This window comes from Stigmatopora nigra, chromosome 22, assembly GCF_051989575.1.
Source record: "Stigmatopora nigra isolate UIUO_SnigA chromosome 22, RoL_Snig_1.1, whole genome shotgun sequence".
Taxonomy (NCBI): domain Eukaryota; kingdom Metazoa; phylum Chordata; class Actinopteri; order Syngnathiformes; family Syngnathidae; genus Stigmatopora; species Stigmatopora nigra.
The window spans coordinates 30489-55920 of NC_135529.1; the positions used below are offsets into that span (position 1 = coordinate 30489).

General features: G+C 39.2%; 3 protein-coding genes across 6 annotated transcripts in view; 2 read left to right on the forward strand and 1 right to left on the reverse strand.

Moving 5' to 3' along the window:
• The first annotated feature begins 1793 nt into the window (after window positions 1–1793).
• LOC144215365 (mitochondrial inner membrane m-AAA protease component AFG3L1-like) lies at window positions 1794–9638 on the forward strand. The gene is made up of 16 exons (XM_077744235.1): window positions 1794–2051; window positions 3304–3388; window positions 3508–3578; window positions 4247–4396; window positions 4481–4552; window positions 5216–5340; window positions 5417–5684; window positions 6249–6386; window positions 6618–6771; window positions 6836–6943; window positions 7033–7158; window positions 7236–7346; window positions 7985–8100; window positions 8172–8372; window positions 8451–8645; window positions 9131–9638. Exons 1-16 carry the CDS (start codon window positions 1923–1925, stop codon window positions 9356–9358), a joined length of 2277 nt encoding a protein of 758 aa, XP_077600361.1. The 5' UTR covers window positions 1794–1922; the 3' UTR covers window positions 9359–9638.
• Window positions 8881–25432, reverse strand: part of LOC144215363 (voltage-dependent calcium channel subunit alpha-2/delta-4-like) — a 29402-nt gene continuing 12850 nt past the window's right edge. For 2 of the 4 annotated variants that reach the window (XM_077744232.1, XM_077744231.1), the window contains 14 exons: window positions 19228–19289; window positions 17805–17819; window positions 17685–17729; window positions 17541–17603; window positions 17151–17221; window positions 16312–16387; window positions 15328–15380; window positions 14714–14769; window positions 14386–14406; window positions 14155–14272; window positions 13941–14061; window positions 13163–13240; window positions 12596–12721; window positions 8881–9395 (listed from right to left, as the gene is read on the reverse strand). In XM_077744232.1, the coding sequence (XP_077600358.1) occupies window positions 12620–12721; window positions 13163–13240; window positions 13941–14061; window positions 14155–14272; window positions 14386–14406; window positions 14714–14769; window positions 15328–15380; window positions 16312–16387; window positions 17151–17221; window positions 17541–17603; window positions 17685–17729; window positions 17805–17819; window positions 19228–19289 (881 nt within the window). In that variant the 3' untranslated portion in view covers window positions 8881–9395; window positions 12596–12619. The remainder of the gene's footprint in view (window positions 9396–12595; window positions 12722–13162; window positions 13241–13940; window positions 14062–14154; window positions 14273–14385; window positions 14407–14713; window positions 14770–15327; window positions 15381–16311; window positions 16388–17150; window positions 17222–17540; window positions 17604–17684; window positions 17730–17804; window positions 17820–19227; window positions 19290–25432) is intronic. The other 2 variants (XM_077744234.1, XM_077744233.1) reach the window with 1 other exon arrangement.
• Window positions 19978–25318, forward strand: LOC144215366 (leucine-rich repeat and transmembrane domain-containing protein 2-like). The gene is made up of 4 exons (XM_077744236.1): window positions 19978–20171; window positions 22540–22638; window positions 23538–24188; window positions 24478–25318. Exons 2-4 carry the CDS (start codon window positions 22593–22595, stop codon window positions 24933–24935), a joined length of 1155 nt encoding a protein of 384 aa, XP_077600362.1. The 5' UTR covers window positions 19978–20171; window positions 22540–22592; the 3' UTR covers window positions 24936–25318.

The window sequence follows — 25432 nt, forward strand, 5'->3', positions numbered from 1 at the left end:
GGTAGTAACTATATTAGTTTAACTGAATATAAACATTCTTTCTGACTGGTCAACTTAGGAAAACATGTCAAACGCAATAGAAAACAAAATGTTTTCCCTTATAGTGGTACTTTGTCTGATTAAAACTTATGAATTTGTAAAATTAATAATAGTAATTTGCCCCCTTTTCAACGCATATCTCGGTCGCGGATGTGAAATCTTCAAGATGGTTTTAATTCTTAATTTTTTTGCTCCAAAAATGCCTGCCACCCCGATCGTTTCCTCTAGTTAAGAAAAATTGATCTGTCACATGAATTTTTGGATTCTGCAGCAAAGCTGAAATTCATCCTGATGAAACAACAGTCAACCAGACACCTGATGATAACAATGACCTAAATGGTAAAAATCAACAAAGTGGAGGATGTCATTGGTATCTGAACTGTCTGAAATGGTGCTTTGATTGGGGTTTGTTTGTTTTGTAATGTGTTGAGGTGTTCCTGCTGGAGATGTACAAAGCAACCAACTGCTCAACAGATGCCACGAAGATAGTCACATCACAAAGAGGTATGGAATATTTAGTAATAGTAATGGAATTTAGATGACACTTGAGCAGATTTTCATTGTATGATTAGTCAATGAGGAGCCAGACACACACTGCAAGTAGCATTCAATGATAATTTATTTACAACAAAGTCCACCAAAAACCTGGACTACGGGACAAGATAGGGGAAACAAAAGATACTTAAGTGGCACCCTCAAATAAAAGGTGGTGCCATAGGTGGTGTTTACCATCACGGATTCAAAGTAGAACGTTCACCTGCCGCTGTTTATGAGCTGCTTCTCTTACAGCACATACTTGGGAAGTTGAGGACCCCCAGCATTAACATGTGCACACTTGCATCATTTACTTCCAGGTGATGTAAAAAAAAAAAGTTTGTTATTGTAACATAAATTCCTTAAAATTTAAGTATAATAACATTTTTAAAAAATGCAAACACACTGGGCTCATCGATAAAATTTTTTACCATTAAACAATCAAAGATATTATCATTTTTAATTCAAAATGACCATGATTATTAGAAAAGAAATAGAATAGTTCAATTGCCTGTTCATTTGATTGAATTAACCAATTTTAGGGAACAATGTGTACATTAGCTTCCATGCTTTTCACCTTTAACCTCTAAATCTATGATTGTATCCTTCTCTTGCACAATGGCTCCCTGTTTCATTCAGAAAGTACTTATTGTTGTTATTATTATTATTTCAAGATGAAGGTCTGGGAATAATTGTTGTTTAGATGGCCAGTTGAGGGCATCCTTCTGTATTGACATACTACTGGGTCAATAAATATGATTCTGATTTTGATGTATTTAACTTTGTTTTTTCTTTTCAAACCTCGATGGATTTCACAGATTCATTCAGAGAATGAAGGTAATTATTTTTACATTTTGCTTGGGTAAGTAAATTCCAAAACGTATTTCATTCAGAATTGTTATTTCATAATGTGTTATGTATATGTGAGTCTTTCTTTTAACCCAATGACATTGTTTTATAAACAAGGGTGGACGATTCTCTCCACCAATCAGAGAAAAGTACTACAATGAAGCCCCTTTGTTGCCATTTAAGTGCCGGAGTTTAATTCGACCGCTATATCAATGATAACACTATTAATATAAATATATTATAACATAATGAATTGAAAATAATATATTTTTATCTGGCAATCATGATCCTATTTTATAAAGAGTTATATATGTTTCTTAAATATCTATTTCTAATCAGGCCTTACAGGGGCAATCTTTCTGGGTCTTTCGATCATCCCAGTTGACATTTCACGTCGCTCCTTGTTCAATAACTGCAACGATGAAGACGTGAAATTAACTCTGAGAAACTGCCTTTTTTTCCTCTCCCTCTTGTTTTTGTAGACGATTAGAAGAGGGAGAATGTCACCGCTTTTTAAGCTTCTCCTGACGGCCGGCCGGCCTTTGTACTGCCGGGCTACTCTCAGGGCTCGACTGGACATAACTGCAGGACGCCGCTTCCTCAGTGGATACACGCGCTTCGCTCTGAAAGTAATGCACTCGACGTTTTTTCGTTTATAATTGTGCTTGTGTTTTTAAACAAAATGTATCGTCTCTTCTTAGAAGTTAACAGAATCGCCTTGCATACATAATCCACCACTTGGACAAGTATTGGGAGAAAACTTGGAAAATTAGAAAAACAATCAGTGGACCCAGTTGAAACATCCAGTGTTAATCTTACAAAAAAAGGGAATGGATGTATTTTGGAACGGTTTCGTTTTGACAGGGTTGATATATTCTATGACCTGTGAGTGTTTAAACAACAATCAAAATGTAAATATGGCAAAAATGGCGTTTTTCTTGAAACCACGTGTTCTGTATTCACTCAAAACAAACGTCTTTCCGTGAGTAAATAAATGAATTCTGCGAGTAAACTCAAAACAAAGAGCTGACGCAATGCAAAATGTAAATGTCATCCTGAGGACATGTGACGTGAACGGGAAAATACAAAATAAGATAAAGAATGGTGTTCCTTAAAGTAATTATTTAGTACTGGCATGATTCATCTGAATCGATCATGAGTAAACAATGTGATTAAATTTAATACTCTAGCCGAGCCTCAGATTACCTGCCCAAAATCCTCCCTAAAAACGTAAATAGGAAAATGTTTTCTTTTCAGAATCTATATTATTCTTGGAAGTTTTGTTTACTTGTTGGCGATAATGCACCAAATAGTAGACTAACATCGTTTATATGGAGAAATTAAAATATTTGCTTTGAAAGTTGATTACGTTGTGATAAATCCTTTTCTTTTACCCACAACATTTGGAGTGTTTAATCAGTCAGTAACAAAATGACACAAACATGTATGGTTGAAGGTTTCAGGTTGTACTGCTCAGAGGCTCCAGCACCCCGCTATCCTCGTAAGGATTAGTAGTTCAGAAAATAAATGAAAAATATTCAAATTAATGTAGCTAAATACAGTTTAGACCCTTAAGGGACAGTGATCACTCCAATAGGTTAGTTTTTTGTTATACTTATAAAAAATACTTGAGGATAGCATCCGGATTAAGTTCATTCATCATCCTGCATGAATGGATAAATGAAAATGTGTCACACTTCCAATATTAATCTTGATGAATCTTATCAAACTCCTCTCGGCTTTTTCCTTATTGTTTTTTTCCTTAAGTATCAAATGGATGCATTTGAGAGATGGCCTCAATGCTGTCCTGATCCCACGCCTATGATTTGATTTGCTCAGACACTTGAATTTAATCAGGAAATGTCTCCGTTTTGTTTTCAGCGCCCGCCACCGACTCCAGTTGGCTCTCTCTGCACGCGCAACCTGCGATTGGCTCAGCGACGTGTTTACTCCAGTGAACACAAAGGTGAAAATCAAACTCCATTGTGTCAATTTACGATGCATTTTTTTACAGCCCTCCACACATCTGACAGCAACAATGAATGGTTTTTAAAAAGTAAAAATAAAACATTTTGTGATTTTCAGATGGGAAAGGAGAAGGCGGAGGAGGCGGTAAGGGTGGAGGGAAAAAAGATTGGTGGAGCCGAATACAGAAGGTAATTGTCATTCAATATGTGCCAAAATGAAACTTGTGGCAGAAATAAGATAAAGTTGAGTGCTTGGACACGTAACACAGTTGTCTGACATTGACAGTTTGTACTGGTCCAATATCAACATTGTCTGTCATGAAATAAGACATTTTATGTTTCAATAGTGATAGAGTACAGCAAAAGAGTAGCCTTTTGTTTATTACAGTAAATTCACGTCATCCATTTGTATATAGATGCACAGTCCCACCTCTACTTACGAATGCCCCAACGTCCAAAGTGAGTGACTCAAGATACGAAAAGATCCAAGTTACAAAATCCCCCCAAAAGTAAATGGTTCTTATCCGTTATTTTGTTTGGAATTCCCCTAATTAAGCGATTAAAAACCATACAAATAAAACTCGGCACATATTTTCGCACACACACGGCATATGTTTAAGTCTAAAAACTACTACAAAGTGTTTCAAAAGTTTTAGTTGGCGGTTGTTAGGACCATGGGACGGCTTATAGAATTTACATATTAAGTACTCCTTACAAAATTTTCAAGTTACGCAAAAAAGTCTTGTAACCAATGAATTTCATAAGTAGAGGTACAACTGTGTGTGCATGTAGTTGAATCTCAAGTTGACTTACTGTTACTGTTGTTACACTTGCACTTTTTAATTGTTTGTGTTCAGGGTGATTTCCCGTGGGATGAGAAGGACTTCCGCTACTTTGCCATCGGGGTGGCCGGTGCTTCCGCGACACTTCTCTACTTCTACTACCGTGACAACGGCCAGGAGATCAGTTGGAAGGACTTTGTGCAGCAATACCTGGGGCCTGGCATCGTAAGGCAGCTTGGCAATAATACTATACTCAAACATCGAACGGTTTTAGAGCTGAGGTGTAAATGGGACCTTTTTCTGTGTTAGGTGGATCGTCTAGAGGTGGTCAACAAGCAATACGTGCGTGTCATCCTGGTGCCTGGCGCCAATGCAGAAGCGGTCAGTAGGGAGATGATTCTAGAAGCTATTGTGACCAGTATTGCATCAATATCATTTGAGTCTCGATACTGATTCTAATACCTGGCTGTTGTGATTTATCAGCCAATGCCGTTACTGTACCAATACTACGTTATTTAAAAAAGTTACACTTAAAAACTCTTGATACTAAATTGCTGCACACTCACTCAAATGTAAATTTATAGCATGGCTTGCACAAACTGCTTAACTTGGTGACAGCACAAGATGCACAGTCAGTCCATTTGAAGTGACTTAATGTTCAAACTATAGATAAACTCATTTAAATTAACAGCAGTTGACTGGATGCTCGATGATTGGACGTCTATCATCAGGGGGACACGGTGATCCTATTGAGGTGGCGTGGGTAGTGGGCAGCTATTTTGGTTTGGTTGCTGTAAACGAGGCCTCGAAAAGTACATGAGTACGTAGTACCACTCAATTATGTAATTACTACACTACTACTACTACAATACTAATAATTTATCCCCAGAAAATCTGATTTGATAAACGATTACAACTTGAGAAAAACACTTACCGCAACTTTTGCTCTGTAAAATATGTAACAACAGGCATTTTAAAAGTAAAGCTTTTGCCTCACGATTGGTTCAAAATTGCCATGTTTTGTGTGTGTGTGTGTTTTTACAGAACTATGTATGGTTCAACATTGGCAGTGTTGACACATTTGAGCGAAATCTGGAGACTGCTCACTCTGAGTTCGGCATGGACGCGTCACATAGACCCGCTGTGGTCTACAGCTCTGAGAGCGACGGGTCAGTATCCCCATCACAGGAACACCTTGTGACGCGCTTCAAATGCAGCCTTGACATGGTGTTTGTATTTGCGCAGGTCGTTCCTGATGAGCATGATTCCCACGTTGCTGCTCATTGGTTTCCTGGTCCTCACCCTGCGCCGCGGACCCATGGGGGGCGGGGGTGGCGGCAGGGGTGGGCCCTTCAGCATGAGTGAGTCCACTGCCAAGATGTTGAAGGACAACATTGAGGTGAAGTTCAAGGATGTGGCGGGCTGCGAGGAAGCCAAGCTGGAAATATTGGAGTTTGTCAACTTCCTCAAGAACCCACAACAGTATCAGGACCTCGGAGCCAAGATCCCCAAGGTTAGCAAATTTCTAACACGCTCCCGGCCCACACAGTTCTCTCGAAAAGCTGTTTTTTCTACTTCTTACACACCCCCCCTTATTTTTTCATATTCTTTTTTGGGTAGAACTGGGCGTGCATTTCAGTGTTTGTTTAATGTTAATTTCTTAATATATCGTCTTTATCCCACAGAAACAGACCTGGGGCAAAATATTTATTACCCAAGAGTATTTAGATTAGATTAGTACTTTATTTCATCCCGTATTCGGGAACTTTCTTGATTGCTGTAGTAAGATACATAAGACATTGTAGACCTAGGTAAAATAACTGAGTTTTTTTCCAACTCTTGATCTCAGACCTATGAAGCAATAGTAATTTTCAGAGTTCAAAATTAAACACACACGCATCCAAAAATATTTGGTTTATTTTGGACAGAAAGTGCATTTTAATGATTTTTGTTGTTCGTGTAAAATAGAAGGATTTGAAGTTAGTATGATGTAAGAAATAGAATTCTTCTAGAGTTAGGCCTTGCTGTCAGTTTCCTGGATGGTAAATGCAAGCAACTGTGTGTGTGTGTTTTTTAGGGCGCTGTGTTGTCGGGACCACCCGGCACGGGTAAGACTCTTCTGGCCAAAGCCACTGCCGGAGAGGCCAACGTCCCCTTCATCACCGTCAATGGATCGGAGTTCTTGGAGATGTTTGTGGGCGTTGGACCTGCTAGGGTGAGTTCAGGAACAGAATTGGAGCAATAACAGGAGTTTAAGCAGTAGCATATGTTGCAAAAGGACAAATGAATCGCTTTCTTTTGTTTAATTTAAAACACTTTAACTGATCATCTTACGTTTTATAAGTCAAGTGTATTATTATAAACTTAACACACATCTTAAAATGTCAATCGCATGGATGTCAGCGATTAAATTTGTACCATTGAATTAATTATTTTCTTTTAACAGGTAAGGGACATGTTTGCCATGGCGAGGAAGAACGCTCCGTGCATCCTCTTCATCGACGAGATCGATGCGGTGGGCCGCAAGCGAGGCGGGGGAAACTTTGGCGGCCAGAGCGAGCAGGAGAACACGCTCAACCAGCTGCTCGTGGAAATGGACGGTCAGGCGCCACACGCGTTATCTCCCTTTTAGGTTCGCTTCTCACCTTTGCAATTTGCACTCAGGCTTCAACACGGCCACTAACGTGGTGGTTTTGGCCGGCACCAATAGACCCGACATCCTGGACCCCGCACTCATGAGACCCGGACGCTTCGACAGGCAGATCTACATCGGTAACTTGCAACCTCTGGCATTTACTTTGCCATCGCTTGCTCCCTCCCGCACATTCTCAGACTGCTTTTCTTTATATTGACCATGTCAGGTCCTCCAGACATCAAAGGACGCGCGTCCATCTTTAAAGTGCACCTCCGACCAATCAAGTTAGACCCAAATATCGACAAGGACACACTGGCTAGGAAGATGGCCGCCGCCACGCCGGGATTTACCGGCACGTCAAATGGCTGATATCCCAAAACCAATAGGTGAAAGTCTGGCTTAACGTGGATTTTTCTGCGTCGGGTGTAGGGGCCGACATCGCCAACGTTTGCAACGAGGCGGCGCTCATTGCCGCCAGATACCTGGAAGAGCATGTCAGCCACAAGCACTTTGAGCAGGCCATCGACAGGGTCATTGGAGGTCAGTCCAGGGGGCCGCCTGTGGGTCACTTTCTGCTTCCTCCTCCTTTACTTCACATTTTCACACATTTTCTCATCCTCTAGCTCTTGCACGCTGCTTTCCTTATCTGTGTTAATCCCTCCTCCGAAGTGCCACCTGAATTGTTTTGTATACAAAACAAAAGGTTGCAAAGATTTTTTTTCAATGACCACTCTTGTGTGTTTTATAATAATTAAATGTACTTGAGTTGATTACAAAGTTGCACAATCTTGCAATGCAAACACTAAAGCTGTTAGCCCAATCCTCCTCCTCTGTTTTTTTATATTTCCTTCCTCTACCATACCTGAACCAAATGAACAACTCATCGGCAAACTGTTCAGAAGCTTGATAATCTTGATCGTTTGATTTGGGTGTTTTGGTTGAGGGAAACATGGAAAACAGACTGGTTAGTAGGGGCCCCTAGAGGGATTAGGTTGGCTACCCCTGGCATTTAGTGTTCAAGGTCTTAAAGTAAACTTGGCGCTTTTTCCATCTTTTTCATGAGGCTAACTGGCTGCTGCTTTCCACTTTCTGCCTAATTTCCCCCATCCTTTAGTTCAATTGCTAGTCTCACTTTCTTCTTTTGCTCACCAATTTCCTTGTACTGCTTCCTGTTTCAGGTCTGGAGAAGAAAACACAAGTTCTGCAGCCCACGGAGAAGAAGACGGTGGCTTACCACGAGGCGGGCCATGCCGTGACGGGCTGGTTCTTGCGGCACGCCGATCCCCTGCTCAAGGTGTGTGTCGTGGGGGGCATGACCTGGTTGAACTCATCTGGAGATGACATGGCTCACTGTGACCTTCTCAGGTGTCCATTATCCCCCGCGGGAAAGGCCTGGGTTACGCGCAATACCTCCCACGCGAGCAGTTCCTGTACAGCCGCGAGCAGCTCTTTGACAGGATGTGCATGATGCTGGGAGGACGCGTGGCCGAGAGCATCTTCTTCGGATGTGTCACCACCGGCGCGCAGGATGACCTCAAAAAGGTCACACAGTCAGCATACGCCCAGGTAACGTGGCCTTTCCTTGAAATTTACGCATGGGGAATTCGGGGAGAGATTTCCCATTTTTGGTGGTGTGCCCGGCAGGTTGTCCAGTTCGGAATGAGCGACAAGGTGGGTCAGGTGTCGTTCGAGCTGCCGCGGCAGGGCGAGATGCTAGTCGAGAAGCCGTACAGCGAAGCCACGGCCGAGTTGATCGATGAGGAGGTGCGAGCACTGGTGGACAGGGCATATGCGCACACGCTGGAGCTGCTACGTGACAAGAAGGACTTGGTGGAATTGGTGAGTTCCAGATATGTTCTCTTTCTTACTTAATTGGAGAGGCTTAAAAAGAAGAACATTCCTTAGTCTCATGCTGGCAGAAGTTATTGCCCCAAGATGTACTTTGGCATTTTTTTGTGGCAGGGTTAGGGTAAGGGTTTTAAATTTCAATTAATACCAACTAGTCAGCAAAAATCAGTCTGCCAAATTGCGGTTGTTCACCTATTGCGTCTTGGAGCATACGAACTGCGATAAAGCAGGTTCTACTGAACTTTTTATTTGAGTTGGCACAGTTTCTAAGTTTGGTAATTACAAATTGTAAGCGCAAAACACATCTGAGAAACTGACATTCCGCATTTCTTGGTACTATCTCAGCCTAGATGTGGTCCTTACTAGAATGTAAAACTCCAGGTTGGATTAATATAACAAAATACAGTAGTCCCTCGCATATTGCAAAATGGCTCAGGAATACTTATGTTCTCATAACATGAGCAATGTGCGTTCAGGTGGGCAAGCGTCTACTGGAGAAGGAAGTTCTGGACAAGGCGGACATGTTGGAGCTGCTGGGCCCACGGCCTTTCGAAGAGAAGTCCACCTACGAGGAGTTTGTGGAGGGCACGGGGAGCTTCGAGGAAGACACCAGCCTGCCCGAAGGCTTGCGGGACTGGAACCAGGAACGGCTCGTCGACGACGTGGACGAATCTGCCACTCAGGACAAACGGCAAGCCAGCTAGACTGAGACCACCCAATGCTGCAGAGCCATATCCTGACCTGTTGTTTAGTTGGACAATTTTTAAAATGTTATTTATTCACTGTAAGCCAGAGGCAACATCCGAGCGAGATATCCTCGCCCTCGGATAGGACTTAACCTTCTCGGCTTCTGAGAGGATGCAAGACTTTTTCCCCACGCTTGAAAAGAGTTCCTACTATTGTCTAGGCCTATACAATATCTCGTTTGTCGCGTGACATTGAATTTTTTTATGATACTTCAAAATTAAATGGATCCAAACACCCTGTGGTTTGTATTAGTAAACAAGTGCCTAACTTCCACAAAATGGTTATTTGCATTGTAGCCTCAACTTTATATTTACTGTACATTGTTAACAGTGGTTTTATAGCTACTTGTTTATATACTTGTTTATATACATGTGTATATATACACATGTACATGTGTATATATACATGTATATATACATGTGTATATACATACATACACTGATGTATACACTGATGTATACACTGATGTATACACTGATGTATACACTGATGTATACACTGATGTATACACTGATGTATACACTGATGTATACACTGATGTATACACTGATGTATACACTGATGTATACACTGATGTATACACTGATGTATACACTGATGTATACACTGATGTATACACTGATGTATACACTGATGTATACACTGATGTATACACTGATGTATACACTGATGTATACACTGATGTATACACTGATGTATACACTGATGTATACACTGATGTATACACTGATGTATACACTGATGTATACACTGATGTATACACTGATGTATACACTGATGTATACACTGATGTATACACTGATGTATACACTGATGTATACACTGATGTATACACTGATGTATACACTGATGTATACACTGATGTATACACTGATGTATACACTGATGTATACACTGATGTATACACTGATGTATACACTGATGTATACACTGATGTATACACTGATGTATACACTGATGTATACACTGATGTATACACTGATGTATACACTGATGTATACACTGATGTATACACTGATGTATACACTGATGTATACACTGATGTATACACTGATGTATACACTGATGTATACACTGATGTATACACTGATGTATACACTGATGTATACACTGATGTATACACTGATGTATACACTGATGTATACACTGATGTATACACTGATGTATACACTGATGTATACACTGATGTATACACTGATGTATACACTGATGTATACACTGATGTATACACTGATGTATACACTGATGTATACACTGATGTATACACTGATGTATACACTGATGTATACACTGATGTATACACTGATGTATACACTGATGTATACACTGATGTATACACTGATGTATACACTGATGTATACACTGATGTATACACTGATGTATACACTGATGTATACACTGATGTATACACTGATGTATACACTGATGTATACACTGATGTATACACTGATGTATACACTGATGTATACACTGATGTATACACTGATGTATACACTGATGTATACACTGATGTATACACTGATGTATACACTGATGTATAGACTGATGTATACACTGATGTATAGACTGATGTATAGACTGATGTATACACTGATGTATACACTGATGTATAGACTGATGTATACACTGATGTATACACTGATGTATACACTGATGTATACACTGATGTATACACTGATGTATACACTGATGTATACACTGATGTATACACTGATGTATACACTGATGTATACACTGATGTATACACTGATGTATACACTGATGTATACACTGATGTATACACTGATGTATACACTGATGTATACACTGATGTATACACTGATGTATACACTGATGTATACACTGATGTATACACTGATGTATACACTGATGTATACACTGATGTATACACTGATGTATACACTGATGTATACACTGATGTATACACTGATGTATACACTGATGTATAGACTGATGTATACACTGATGTATAGACTGATGTATAGACTGATGTATACACTGATGTATACACTGATGTATAGACTGATGTATACACTGATGTATACACTGATGTATACACTGATGTATACACTGATGTATACACTGATGTATACACTGATGTATACACTGATGTATACACTGATGTATACACTGATGTATACACTGATGTATACACTGATGTATACACTGATGTATACACTGATGTATACACTGATGTATACACTGATGTATACACTGATGTATACACTGATGTATACACTGATGTATACACTGATGTATACACTGATGTATACACTGATGTATACACTGATGTATACACTGATGTATACACTGATGTATACACTGATGTATACACTGATGTATACACTGATGTATACACTGATGTATACACTGATGTATACACTGATGTATACACTGATGTATACACTGATGTATACACTGATGTATACACTGATGTATACACTGATGTATACACTGATGTATACACTGATGTATACACTGATGTATACACTGATGTATACACTGATGTATACACTGATGTATACACTGATGTATACACTGATGTATACACTGATGTATACACTGATGTATACACTGATGTATACACTGATGTATACACTGATGTATACACTGATGTATACACTGATGTATACACTGATGTATACACTGATGTATACACTGATGTATACACTGATGTATACACTGATGTATACACTGATGTATACACTGATGTATACACTGATGTATACACTGATGTATACACTGATGTATACACTGATGTATACACTGATGTATACACTGATGTATACACTGATGTATACACTGATGTATACACTGATGTATACACTGATGTATACACTGATGTATACACTGATGTATACACTGATGTATACACTGATGTATACACTGATGTATACACTGATGTATACACTGATGTATACACTGATGTATACACTGATGTATACACTGATGTATACACTGATGTATACACTGATGTATACACTGATGTATACACTGATGTATACACTGATGTATACACTGATGTATACACTGATGTATACACTGATGTATACACTGATGTATACACTGATGTATACACACATATATACAGACATATATACATATACATATATAGCTACTTTGTTTCTATCGTGAAAATCCATTATACCCCCCTTCTATGGATCACAAACAGAATTTCCCTGACATCCCCTCACCTCAGGAGTAGCCACTTGCCATGGTTACGTGATGTGGACGAATGACCCGCAAAGCAGCAGGGAGCCACACAAAAGCCTCATTGACAGCCAGATGGTGCACGCACCCCCACAATCCTTGGCATTTTCCTGAAACAACCACAAAAAAAGCAAGATGTTAATACAGTAGTTGATGAGCAAATGTTTTTTTTTTCCCCCAGTCAAGTCAATAGTTGTTGTTGTGGAGTCATGCCACTGATGACAGGCAAAGGAAATTACGATTTTACTAATATTTTTTTATTTTTAAATGTTTTCTGATTTAGTTATCATACCAAAAGGTGCTATGCATTTTTTTAAATCCATTTTTAGATTATAAATTCAGTTAGTGTCATGGTCACGTTTTGCCTTCCTATATTAAATATACGTGTACGTAGATAGTCTTTCGATGCTGAAATCGAAAATCGCTATCCACAACAGCCTATGATGTAGAAATGATACTCTGCAAAACTACCTTTGCCCAATAGAAGGAGCTATCCGACTAGCATATGGATTTGCTACTCCGATAAAAAATGTTAATAAATAAAATCTGACCTTGGGGTGGTAGGCATGGCAAGACTCAGGGCGCCGGCGCACTTTCTGCGTCTTCATCCGGTTGCACTTGACAGTGGCGTTATGTTTGAGGACGTCAAAGAAAATGGTCTAGACTAGAGAGGCCCTATAATGACACTGACTTTCGATCCAATGTGATTTTTCTCAAGATATTGTTTTCAAATGCCCATATGTTCATATGAGTTTGAATAAAAACATTCAATTCAATTTGTACAGCAGCAAAATTAAATCCAAATATAATGAAACCAGTAAATGATAAATCACTTTGCATTTAAGTCACGAAATGCCTTGTTTGCAATATTACAATATATCGGCTGCTGAGTAGTTAGGAAGGCCTCGCAGTTCTGGGGTCCGGGTTCAAACCCAGGCCAGTCCTTCTGTGTGGAGTTTGCATGTTCTCTTGTGTGGGTTTTCTCCGGATACACCGATTTTCTCCCACATTTCCAAAAAACATGCATGTTAGACCACGCGAACACTAAATTGCTCCTTGGTGTGAGCGTGAATGTGGCCAGATTTTTAAATGAAAATTACACATTGAACTGTTACTCTCATTGGTTTATAATGAGACGTCGTCCCACTGTGCCTGCATATTTGCCTCGTGATTTGATTGACACCAGCATAAAATCACAGTAATACTAAAAACACACACGACTACTGCAAAAACTCCAACCTTAAACGGTTTTAGGGGGCGCAGATACTGATACTGAGTATCAGATCAGGACATCCCTCATCTGGAGTTGACTCAGAGACTAGTCAAAAGGATATATTTGATCTCTTTGGCCTGTAGCAGGATGGGGCTATACTGGCGCGAACAGTCACAGTTTGCTTCAGTCACCAGCAGCAGCAAGTTGGTGTCGGGAACCTGCTGCACCACAAACATCCTGCCGAGGCAACAAGATTGTGAGCTCCATTTGAGTATGAACAGAAAGCGAACTTTTGGTCAACCGTAAGTAACGTCTTCTGTGTCGACGTACTTCTGGCAGCGTCCGCATTTGATGATACTATTTGCTTCCTTGACGGACGAGTCGTACGTAAACCCTGGATAGGCCGTCTCGCATGGAGCCAGCGCTTCCACCTTCTTCTGCTTGTGAGCTACAAACACACACACACACACACACACACACACACACACACACAGCCACAGTTGTGGTAGATATGTAGAAAATATTGTCAACTCAACCACGTGATGCTTGTTTTAAACTCACTTGTGTGATATCCAGCCTTGGCTGGTAGATGATGATGAGGATGATAGAGATGATCGCATGGAGAAGGATGATGAAGATGGTAATGTCATCAAATAATCAATGAAACATTGACAACAAGAACACAATAAACACTCAAGGACGCCCCTCACAAACCAGGAGCGTCCTTTTGGGAATTCAGGAGTGCCTTAAGATACAAGGACTTTTTTGTTGTTGTTTTAAAGAATTGTTTTAAGCAATTACTAACCAAGATTTGAGATATGAGAGTTTGTATAGAGGACTGTATCTCAAAGCACCAGTGCATTATAATTATAGCAGGAGGATACATTACCATCCACAAAGTAGTCCGAGTGCCAAAAACCGCACAGGTTGAAGTCCAACACGAACCTTGAAACACACACAAACATTCTGATAAATTTTGCTGCACATTTAAATTCTATGCTTGATTGTATTGTTTTTTTTTAATATGGTAAATTGTTGAAATGCAAACAGCAACAAGTCCAGAGGCTTCATATGAAATTGTTATTTAGCAGAATATTTTTGGGATAAAAAGATGTCATAATATAGCATTAAAAGTGAATACTCTGGGAAGCGTATTTTTAACACACTAGAAACAAATACTTCAACGTCCTATTATTAGCGGGCATACAGTATTTAATGCCTTTCCTATTTCTATATCTTCACCCTCTTGCTACTGCGTCAACGAAATTTCCCGAATATGGGATGAATAAAGTTACCCCATCCAATCCAATGTTTTAACATAATGGGTGTTGTGCATTAACATGAGAACATGGGGGAAGCCAATAAACTAAGCTATTGGTACAACAGCGTTAGGTTTGGCATTACCTGTCGTCACTTTTAAACAAGATAGACATCACCTGCTAATGGGAAAACAAATTCATACTGTGATATAATATACACATATTATATACATATATTACTCACATAAGTGCATTGGAAAAGATCCAGCGAATGATTGCCACAAGGCCATAGAAGGGCTGCCGAGACAAAGAAAACAAAAACAATAAATTTGTAACATCAGGTGAAGAGTTAAATCATTCCAAGAATGCCACATTTAAAGTGAATAAGAATAATTTTTAACTTAAACTACTAATGGTGTACAACATGAAATTCTGCTTGTTTATTTACTCCTTGACACCAACAGTGTATAAATATTAAGATAGATGGTAGTAGATATTAAATCATACGTGTCAATTTGTGCATATTTTATACGTTTTTTGATCACTTTAAATTGTGTACACCGTATCACAACTTTTGATTGGGATTTTAAAATTGTAAAACCGATCTCGTTTCACCCATTTCAGATCGTCTCGATTACTGGTCGCAGATGAAAACGTCATCGCCGACAGATAATGTCATGCTTAGAGCATTATATGCGAACGCGCATTCCCCTTTCACCAGTCCACCTTTTTACTATATAAATATAGCGCATCAGCAAGCAATGTACCCAGACAGTCAAGCTCTCAGCGTCATACATTGACATCTACAGAATCTTGAATTTAGTGCATACTGATTGGGCACCACCTCTACTTTGGAGAAAATTTTAGACTTTTACGTGCACCCTGTGTGTGTAAATATGTGCCTCGTTGCATTTGTACGTTATTTTTAAGTTGCTTAATAGGGGGAATTCCATCATTAATAAGGGAATCAATTAGCCTAGATAGCCAGGTATGCTAAATCAAGTTGAGAAAGTTCATTAAAATATAGAAATATAGGCACATATTACATATAATTTTATGTGACTGAAATATAGTATGGCATTATTTCACTAATAAGGAATGAGTGGTGAACTTTGTCTACTATTGAAGTATACTTGGATGGGACTCAAAGTATATTTGAATGGTTGCATTTTTGTGCTGTTTTGTGCATTTTGTCTGGTATTTTTGTGCATGTGTCGTGCACACTCACACTTAGCAGAGGCCGAGCACTGCTGGCGTGATGGTGGCTGTTCTTGCACATGGCCTGGTAGTCAAACAGCGAAACCCTAAAACCGCCACATGGAAAAATAGCAGAGTTGCATTAAGATATCCACTTTTCATCAAGCTGTGACTCAATGCAAACCGTCAACAAATATAATACACTACTCCAAAAAGTACACTACTTATGTACTATATTGTCTTTGGTATATTAAAAAAAACACACAATAACAAACAAATAGAAAAGGATTTGTTGTTCGCCAAAGGGAAACAAAGGTCATTTGTTTAAATGGAAAAGGGATTTCATCTGTAAAACGTAATGTGATTTATGTGAAAAGAACTACAGTAAATAAAGAATAAATATAATCCACTAATACAAAATGGTATCATAAGATGTAGGTCAAAATACTTAGATCACATTTTTAATCATATATTTACTGCTTAATCTTTTACCACGAAATCCTTTTATTTGAACATTGAAAATAACAATTATTTAAATGTTCATTTGTGAATTTGAAAATATTAAGCGATAGAAAAATAATAAACTGTATTTTTTTAAAGAAGAAAATTGTCCTTTTATGTGGACGGGCAAAAGGTTTTAATCTCACATTAAATCAGATTTTTTATGTAAAAGTAAAGAATAAAAGATAAATGAATTTAACAATCATAAGATTAAAAAATAGAAACTTTTACTAAATGACAGGGGGTTCTCTCTAAATAGGGCAAAGCTTTTTCTCAAAAAGAATGTGAAATGTTAAGACCCTCCCTGACAAATTTCACTTTTTGTGGCATCATGAGAAGAAGGTAAGAAGGTTAGCACTTGCCACTGACTTTTTATACATGCCCATCTTTATGAGTGTCGCCATCACAGCGCCATCCACCTCGCCCATGAAACGACCCACCTGGAAAAAAAGGAAGCGGCATCAAAACTATGTTAAAAAAACAAACAAAAAAAAACCCTGATGACATGTTAAATTCACTTGTTCATATAAATTGTCTGTGTTTACATTTGTCTTAATCTACTGTCAAAGTCCAGCAATCAAGTGGTGACTTGATCCTAAAACTCATTCCATTGGTTGAAAATTTAGTGTGTGTGTGTAGTTAGCATTGAAGGTGAGTGTGAAGGTCGTGTGGCAGAAGATTAGGCGATCAAATCCCGCATCACCATCCAGATGTGGTTATCAAAATAATCCTTATCAGATGTGACCCTTGACCTCTGACCTCCTTCCTCTCCTTGGAGAGCAGGATGAAGCCATGACTGTCCACCAGCAAACACCTCAGATCCTGAGATGGAGCACATGAGATGGGCAATGAGATCAAGCCGATGCCATGTCAACAACGAACAAGCACGACGGAGTTACGTACATCACTTTCGCAGTTGAGGGGGCACAGTCCTTCGATGTTTGAACACTATCAAACATATATGAATTAACAAAAATATCTTTGATGCAGTGATATTGGTCACACCAAAGTGTAAAAACTCACGTCTGTGTCGCTTGCCTAAAAGAAAAACGACAAGGAATGATTCAAAATGAGTCCATCATTAAACATATGCTCAAAAATAATGATTTAGAACTTTTCATATAGCAAATGGAGATGTATTTTTAATCCAAAGGGTAGAACATTTTCACTTAGGTTAGATACTATAACAAGGCAGATTAACATTCATTCAATTTCCATACGGCTTATCCCAGCCAACTACGGCTACCAGGCCGGACAGCATCCTGAATCGGTGGCCAGCCAATCGCAGGGCACGAGGAGACAAACAACCATTCATGCTCAAACTAATACCTAAGGGCGATTTAGAGTGTTCAAGCCCCCTACACTGCATATTTTTTGTGGTTTTTGTGACCACGCGAGCTCAAGGAGAAAATGTCAATTGCAAACAAGATTACAGAGCTGCCAACCTACGTTGACCCCATTTCAGTACCCTTGTCCCATTTCCGGAGTATTTCTGGAGTGATTCATGCAAAAATCGATATAAAATGTAAAAAATTACAATAAAATAAGCGTAGGACAATTTAAATCAAACAAACTGTTATTGTCATGTTTTGATATTCATTGCAATATTGTTTTTGTAAACTATTGAAAAAGTATAGCATAATGAAAATAAGTAAATTAAACATTTTTACATGTAAATTAAACATTTTAAACGTAAATTAGACATTTTTACATGTAAATTAAACATTTTCGTAGAGAGTACTAAATCACAGTTGCATGTTTTGCTGTATGTACTAAACTGAATGATGTATCACTGCTATAGGCCCAGGGGCAGCAATGAGTCAAATTAAAATTTAACATTTGCCCTTCAAATATAAAATTATGAGATCAAACTTCCATTTAAAAAAGAAATTAAGTAGGGCAGATATAATCGGTACATGTAATCATCAATCAGTGCTCTGAAACAAATTGTTTGTTATTCCAAAGTTAACAAAACTGGAAGGGTTTATGGCCGATGACAATGTGTATCTATATATGTGCTTATATATGTATGTGTGTGTATTTGTATGTATTTATATATTTCAGCAACATGGTTATTTATTTATATATTTATTCATGTATTTATTTATTAACTTATTACCTATCTATTTACGTCTAAAATGCCTTTCCTATTTTTGCATCCTCACCCTCTTGCTACTGCGATAACGAAATTTCCCAAATACGAGATGAATAAAGTTATCCAATCCAATCCAACTCTGCCCATGCTGGTTTGGATAAAAGCACCAACACATACCATATAGTGACAGACATGCCTGTGCACGTGTGTATGGGTGTGCGAGTGCGCGAGACCAAGCTCAACATTAAAATATAAGGAGATGAACGTAATCAACAGCTGTCAGCTCTCATTAAGTGCTACCCCACATCTGTCACAGTCGCAGCCTGTCTACGTGAGTGTGTGTGTAGTCACCTGCTTGGTGATGGCCCAGAAAGTCTTCTCCAATAAATCCAAGGACATCTGCAGGCCAACAGCTAAAAGTAGCACATATACAAACACAAAATCAGATGGCGTCAAAGCACTCTCAAAAAGACAAAATGGATGCTGTTCTGTTAAGCCAAGCTTTAGGACTGTTTGAGGCCTACTCAAAATACATTTGGAATAATAATGTTACTGCATTAAAGCTATGCATGCCACCTTAGAGTTTTTAAATAAAAAAAAATATTTTATCATTTTCTTGAACTGCAAACAGCGTTAATTAATAGCAGAAAAAAATCACAAAGAAGTGAAGTCGCAATAATCGAGGGAAGACTGTATTTTTTGTTAGAATAGGTGGTTTACATAAGATGTGGGATCACTTGTGGGAGATGTTGACTTTCAATGTGTATAAAAATTATTTAAAAAGCCACAAAAAGGGAAACTGCCTGCAAAAACAATATATTTCGAGGCATTTTGGGAAATACAAGCAAAGTGTTTCATTTTGATAGAAATACACGTTTTGCAGTTTGCTTTGACAAGTAAAAACTGGGTGGATTTGGTATTGTATAAGTGAAATATATTTAATGTGTCTTGTACACTTTCCTATTCATTCATTACATACATTTGTCACATAGATGCCATTAACACCAGCTCTGCAACAGCACTCTCTCTAGTTCTATGTGTGACAGTGTGTGTGTGTGTGTGTGTCAGCTAAGAGGGCAGTGATGTTATGAGGGTGTGCAGATGATGAGGATAAGGAGGAGGAGCATCCAGGATAAAGTGCATTTGTGTTTGAGCTCCAGGAGCAAGTGGATCAAGATTTATTGGCGGATGAGCACTCGCTTTCCTTCCCTGCAGGACCACTTCATTTTCATCACGGCAATGTGGAGCAAGTGAAAAGGCATTTTTGTTTGGACAGTCGAGCTGATTGGCACATGGTGAGTGTGTCTTTAAGTCTGCTTGTGTGAGTGAAAGGGACTTGTTTAGGAAGTTCTCCTGAGAGTAAAAGACCCACTGGACCGTGCATCTGTGGATTCAGGCCTGTTAGAGTTTTAGAGGAGCCAACATTTAAGATTAGGGTTTAATTTTTGGGTCCCGTTTGAGCGTTTAAATCAATGGCAGGGTTTTGACTTTTTGAATCAGGCCTGTTTTTATTCACTTTAGTCCCTAGGTTGAATTGTTATTTAGTATTTTTATAGTGTTATCAGGGTATACATATTAAATTTCATGGTGATATAATATTTGGATAAGAATATGATATTTGTCAAAATTACCAAAGTCTGCCACTTGATTCATTGCCCTTAGATTGATTGAATAAATTGTTATGTACTTTTCACCTAAAGCAAAAAATAAATTCTAATTTTAGACAATTTTGTTGTTGAAACATTTCGGCCATTGGCATGAAAATCATTGTTTTAAAACAAAGATGCATATCTAACAAATGACATTGGTTGATAATTTGTAAATAATTCATTTGATTGTTGCTTTACAAATGATGTCTTAATTTAATCAATTAGGTCAATTAAAGCATCACCCTAGATTTATTTATTTACAGTGTGGTTGCTAGGTCATGTTTGAATGAAAAAGCTATTTGTTTATTTGATACTTTATCTATTTTGATGTATGGTTACATACAGTAAATAGTAAAACAGAAAATACAGTCTAGACAACATTGACATTAAAAATACACATTCCCTCATTTAGTTTGGATTAGTGTGACATCATTTAGTGGCCTGTGTGAATGTTTGAGGCAGCATGACTGTCACTTATTTGCAATGTACACTTAGTAAAATGTCATGTAATTATAATAAAATATTTTAACATATATTTTTCTTATTTTAAGTTATAACTAAGTACAGTAAGTAAACAACCTGAATGTCATCAGGTCAGCCTTAAACATCTGATAGCGTAAACTCTACGTCATATGTCGTGACGTTCTTCTGTGTTGTCTGTGGTGACCTGAGTGGTTTGTCATCTAATGTGCCTGATAGCTCCTTTTAGGCTGCCAGATGTATTTTCCTCCCGCAATCTGTGGCACGTGTGTGCTTTTCTTTTGTGGCATTTGAACAAAGCAAAATGCAGGGCCCACAAAGAAAAGCGCTTGGGGCATCGTCCATCTTGACTTATGTCACTCAGATGCCTCCGAGCTTCCACAAATGGAGCGCAGAGGCAAGAAGGCCAGCGCGAGCACACGTACTGCATTTGTTTTCTTTTGCTTCCACTCAGTGAACTGACCATACTCTTAATCCACAAGCAGTGATTTTTCACTAACCCCGGCAGTTTGGCCTCACTCAAAGCTTTCCAGGGATTATTCAATTTAGTTGCGGATTAGTGGCGCCAACTCATTGCAGCGTCTGCTCTCGGCTGGAAGGGGCAAGCTGCGAGCATGTCTGCATCCAGCATGTCAACAGTGTCAAAGATAGATTAAATTTTTTTGCTGTTAACTTTAGAATTACCATGAAACCTAGTGTGGTATAAACCATTAAATTCAATGGTTTATATCACACTACGTTTCACGCTAATTCAAAAGTAAACAGCAAAAACATTCAATTTAGGGATTAACAGCTAAAGACACGATTAAAAACATAACACGTAGTACAGGGGTGCACAAACTTTCTTTGCTCAAATTTTAGTTTGCAAGAAGCCAACCTCCCGCGATCTACGTTAGCTCGATAGTTCGGCAGTTATGGATAGCCAGGGGTGCTTACACTTTTTCTGTATGCGAGCGACTACAGAAATGATCATATTCATTCTTACAATTTATGTTTTAATTCTTACAATTTATAGGTGTGTCGCATAACCCCATATGTAAGTACATGTGGGTGCATGCGCGTTAGAGCGACACTGTGCCGCTACATTAAAAAGATTGCTTGGCACCAAGCTGTTGGGATGGAGGAGTCACTCGGCACCGAGTTAGGAGGGGGGGAGAGGGGGGGCAACTGGAACAAATCTCATCACCACCAAAGGGTGATGAATTGAAACACGTAAGAGTCGCACGCATTTGAAGTGTCCAAGATCAATGTATCACTTAATGAGCAGTTGTCATAGCTTGTTAATGTGAGACGACGTTGCGGGCTCCACACATAACATAATAAAAATAATAATAAATAAACAAAATTAAAGCATTGAATATCTTGTGATGTTTGTAAGTTATGCAATCCAACAATAGCACATTTGTTATTGACTGGTACATCACAATCGATGTATTCGCCACCGCTGATATAGCATGTCCAACAAGTGTAACTAAGTGTCATATAAATGAGCAATGGTGTAAATATGGAAAGTGTGGTTTTGGGTGCTCTGCAGATTTTGTTCAAACGGACCCTGGCGTGATCCAATGTGGCATCAATGTGGCTGACATGAGGCATATGAACTGGCAACAACAAAACCTGCAAGCCCTTCTTGGTAAGTGTTGCTATTTTTTTTAACTATTTTTTTGTGTTGATATATGTCATGGCCTCCCATATGTCTAACACCAATAGCATGTCGAAAAGTGCCACCACTTTGCCAACAAGGAAACATACTTGCATAGTTCCTAATGAGATTTAACCATTCCTAGGTCTGCTTATATACTCTCTAAAAGATCATTCATACTCTTCAAATTCTAAAAACCTAAATATTTCCTAAAAGTAAATAAATTATTTTGTAGTTCAGTTACTACTGCTTTGTCATCATCCTTTTGTATGTAGATGTTAAATTCCTTGAACATTAAATGGTTTGTGAAACAAATATCCTGTCCCAAAGATAGTACATATAGTACTATGTCCAATTCAGTTAACCTGTAGGACCATGTATGCTCAAGTTTCAGTGCTGGTACATTTTGACCAAGAGGGTGCCAGCGATCATTCTCAATAAGTTTTACTTGGGTTGTGAGAAACACAATAATGTGATTGGATGTGAGATTATTTCAACAACAAATGTGACAAGTCTCCAACTCATTATTTAAAACAATTAAATAAACTATCATGATTATTGTCACAAGTATTCTAGTGTCCCAATCAAGCAATTTTTCACTTCCAGCTCAAATAGATCAGAAGTCGATCAATTGGCTTTAATGGTGGCAAATCAGTTAACACATGCTTGATTTTCTCACGAGAGCCAGATGCAGTGGCATATATCGTTGTATTTTGGATTTTCCATTTGACACCCAAATGGACTTAAAGGGGAATGTCATGAGCGGCTTCAAGTGGCTGCAGATGGAATCACAACAGGGCAAATTGTTGTTCGCAAATCTACAAGCAATACTTCTGAAACAACTTTCTGCACAAGCCATGAAAACACAGCCCTGTGTGTCTGCTTTTCAGCTGCTGCTGTTACACCGGCTCTGATTTTGATGGTCTGCCTGAGCCCGGGTCGATGCTGTCCCAGCATGTGCACCTGCAATGGCAACATCAGCGACTGCTCGGGTCTGTCTCTGAGCACCTTGACACCCCTCTTGCCCCTGCTGGATCAAGGCTGCGTGACATTGCGCCTCTTTCAGAACAACCTTTCCACACTTGCATCCGTTGACTTTAGCAACCTGACCAGCCTGGAATTCCTGGACCTTTCCCAGAATCGATTATCTACCCTGTTCTTTGGAGCATTTTCACATCTAGGTAGCCTGCATTGGCTCAACCTGTCCACCAATCTGCTCGGTGCAAACTTGACCACAGAGGACTTCAATGCCAAAGAAGAGAAGGACCGGGGCCTGAACAAGGAGGTCTTTAAGGGTCTGTGGTGGCTACGAGTTCTGGACCTGTCCTCAAATGAGCTCCACTGGCTGCCTACAGGGCTCTTAGATGGTCTGCAGAGATTGTCATGGTTGTCATTGGCCAGGAACAATCTGGCCATTCTAGAAAGAGTCACCTTTGAGCCCCTTGTGGGACTTCAGGAGTTGCACCTTATTGGGAACCCCTGGGAATGCGACTGTAGGATGACGAGCTTCAAACACTGGATGGAGTGGATGGTCTACCGAGGTGGGCTTCAGTTCTTGCAAATCTTTTATCTTCAGGAATATATATAATTTATGAAATATATATTAAATCATAATCTAATGTTAACAAGCCATAGTCTGCTAAAGTCTCTAGACTTTTCTTGAAGGGTTATATACCTTTTAAGTCATGTTTTCAAGCAAAAAAATGGAGTTGGGGTGTATTTCTAATTTTGGCATGGGACAAAACTGCTGAGTGTTTAACTGTTTTTACCCCATTTTTAAAAGTCATAGTGCAGAAGCTTTCATAATGCTAACAAAAGGTATTTTCACAGATGGACTGGTAGACGCCATGATCTGCAGTGTCCCCAGAAAATTGTTGGGGCGGGACCTACGCGGTGTGCCGGCAGAGATGTTTGCCAACTGTGTGCAGAGCGCCACTGGGGAGTCTTCATCAGAAAATTTTAGCCGCCCTCTGTGTCCGCCAGGTCGTCTCAGCATCACAGACGACTGCATAAGGCAGCGCTACCGTCCGATCAGCGTCCGCCGAGCTCACGGTACGCAGATTGTAGCGGGTGTGGTGTGCGGAACAGTCTGTATCATGATGGTGGTGGCAGCCACCTATGGCTGCATCTATGCCTCACTCATGGCACGCTATCAGAAGAAGATGAAGAACTGTGGGCAACCGCTTATGGCCCAGGACGGACCAAATGCCGACCCAGAAGAGGGGCTTGAAGAGACTGCGCCGAAAGAGTCCTGCGTGGTGTATGGGTACCGCATCAGTAGCTTCTGATTTACTCAAGATCCCTGTTGATTTATCATCACCAAAACTACCTTTCATCTACCAAGCCCAATGAATAATTTCAGTCCCAGAATCAACAGTGTAGGCCACTATATAAAAACACCATTGTAGTGATTAGGAAGTAGACAAATAGTGAATAATTCCCAACACAACCACAAACTCACATCTTAGTAGTTCTGCTACAGCCTCGTTTCATAGGCACACCCAGCCTTCAGCAATACTGTCATCTACAGCCCATACAGAGATACTACAACTTAAATTAGGACCTTGTTCAATGTCTACCACGTGTTTATACCATCACAGTAAATGTGGATTGTTTACATTCCTCTCTGTGCTCCAAAACTCGCCCAACTCAATAAAATCATTTTGCCTGAGATGATTTGTTTTTCCACCGCAGAAAAAAAACTTCAAACATTTATGATTTTAGACAAATCAAGAACAATCCCAAACATGGTAGTCCACTGCTGCCAGTAAGTGAACTTCCACAA

What these genes read in the sequence shown, in the direction of transcription:
- LOC144215366 (XM_077744236.1), top strand. Translation starts at nt 22,593, where the DNA reads ATGAGGCATATGAACTGGCAACAACAAAACCTGCAAGCCCTTCTTG. An exon ending in AAACCTGCAAGCCCTTCTTG is followed by an intron (nt 22,639 to 23,537) that starts GTAAGTGTTGCT and finishes TCTGCTTTTCAG; the next exon opens with CTGCTGCTGTTACACCGGCT. An exon ending in GGAGTGGATGGTCTACCGAG is followed by an intron (nt 24,189 to 24,477) that starts GTGGGCTTCAGT and finishes GTATTTTCACAG; the next exon opens with ATGGACTGGTAGACGCCATG.
- LOC144215365 (XM_077744235.1), top strand. Translation starts at nt 1,923, where the DNA reads ATGTCACCGCTTTTTAAGCTTCTCCTGACGGCCGGCCGGCCTTTGTAC. An exon ending in CTGGCGCCAATGCAGAAGCG is followed by an intron (nt 4,553 to 5,215) that starts GTCAGTAGGGAG and finishes GTGTTTTTACAG; the next exon opens with AACTATGTATGGTTCAACAT. An exon ending in TGGGCGTTGGACCTGCTAGG is followed by an intron (nt 6,387 to 6,617) that starts GTGAGTTCAGGA and finishes TTCTTTTAACAG; the next exon opens with GTAAGGGACATGTTTGCCAT.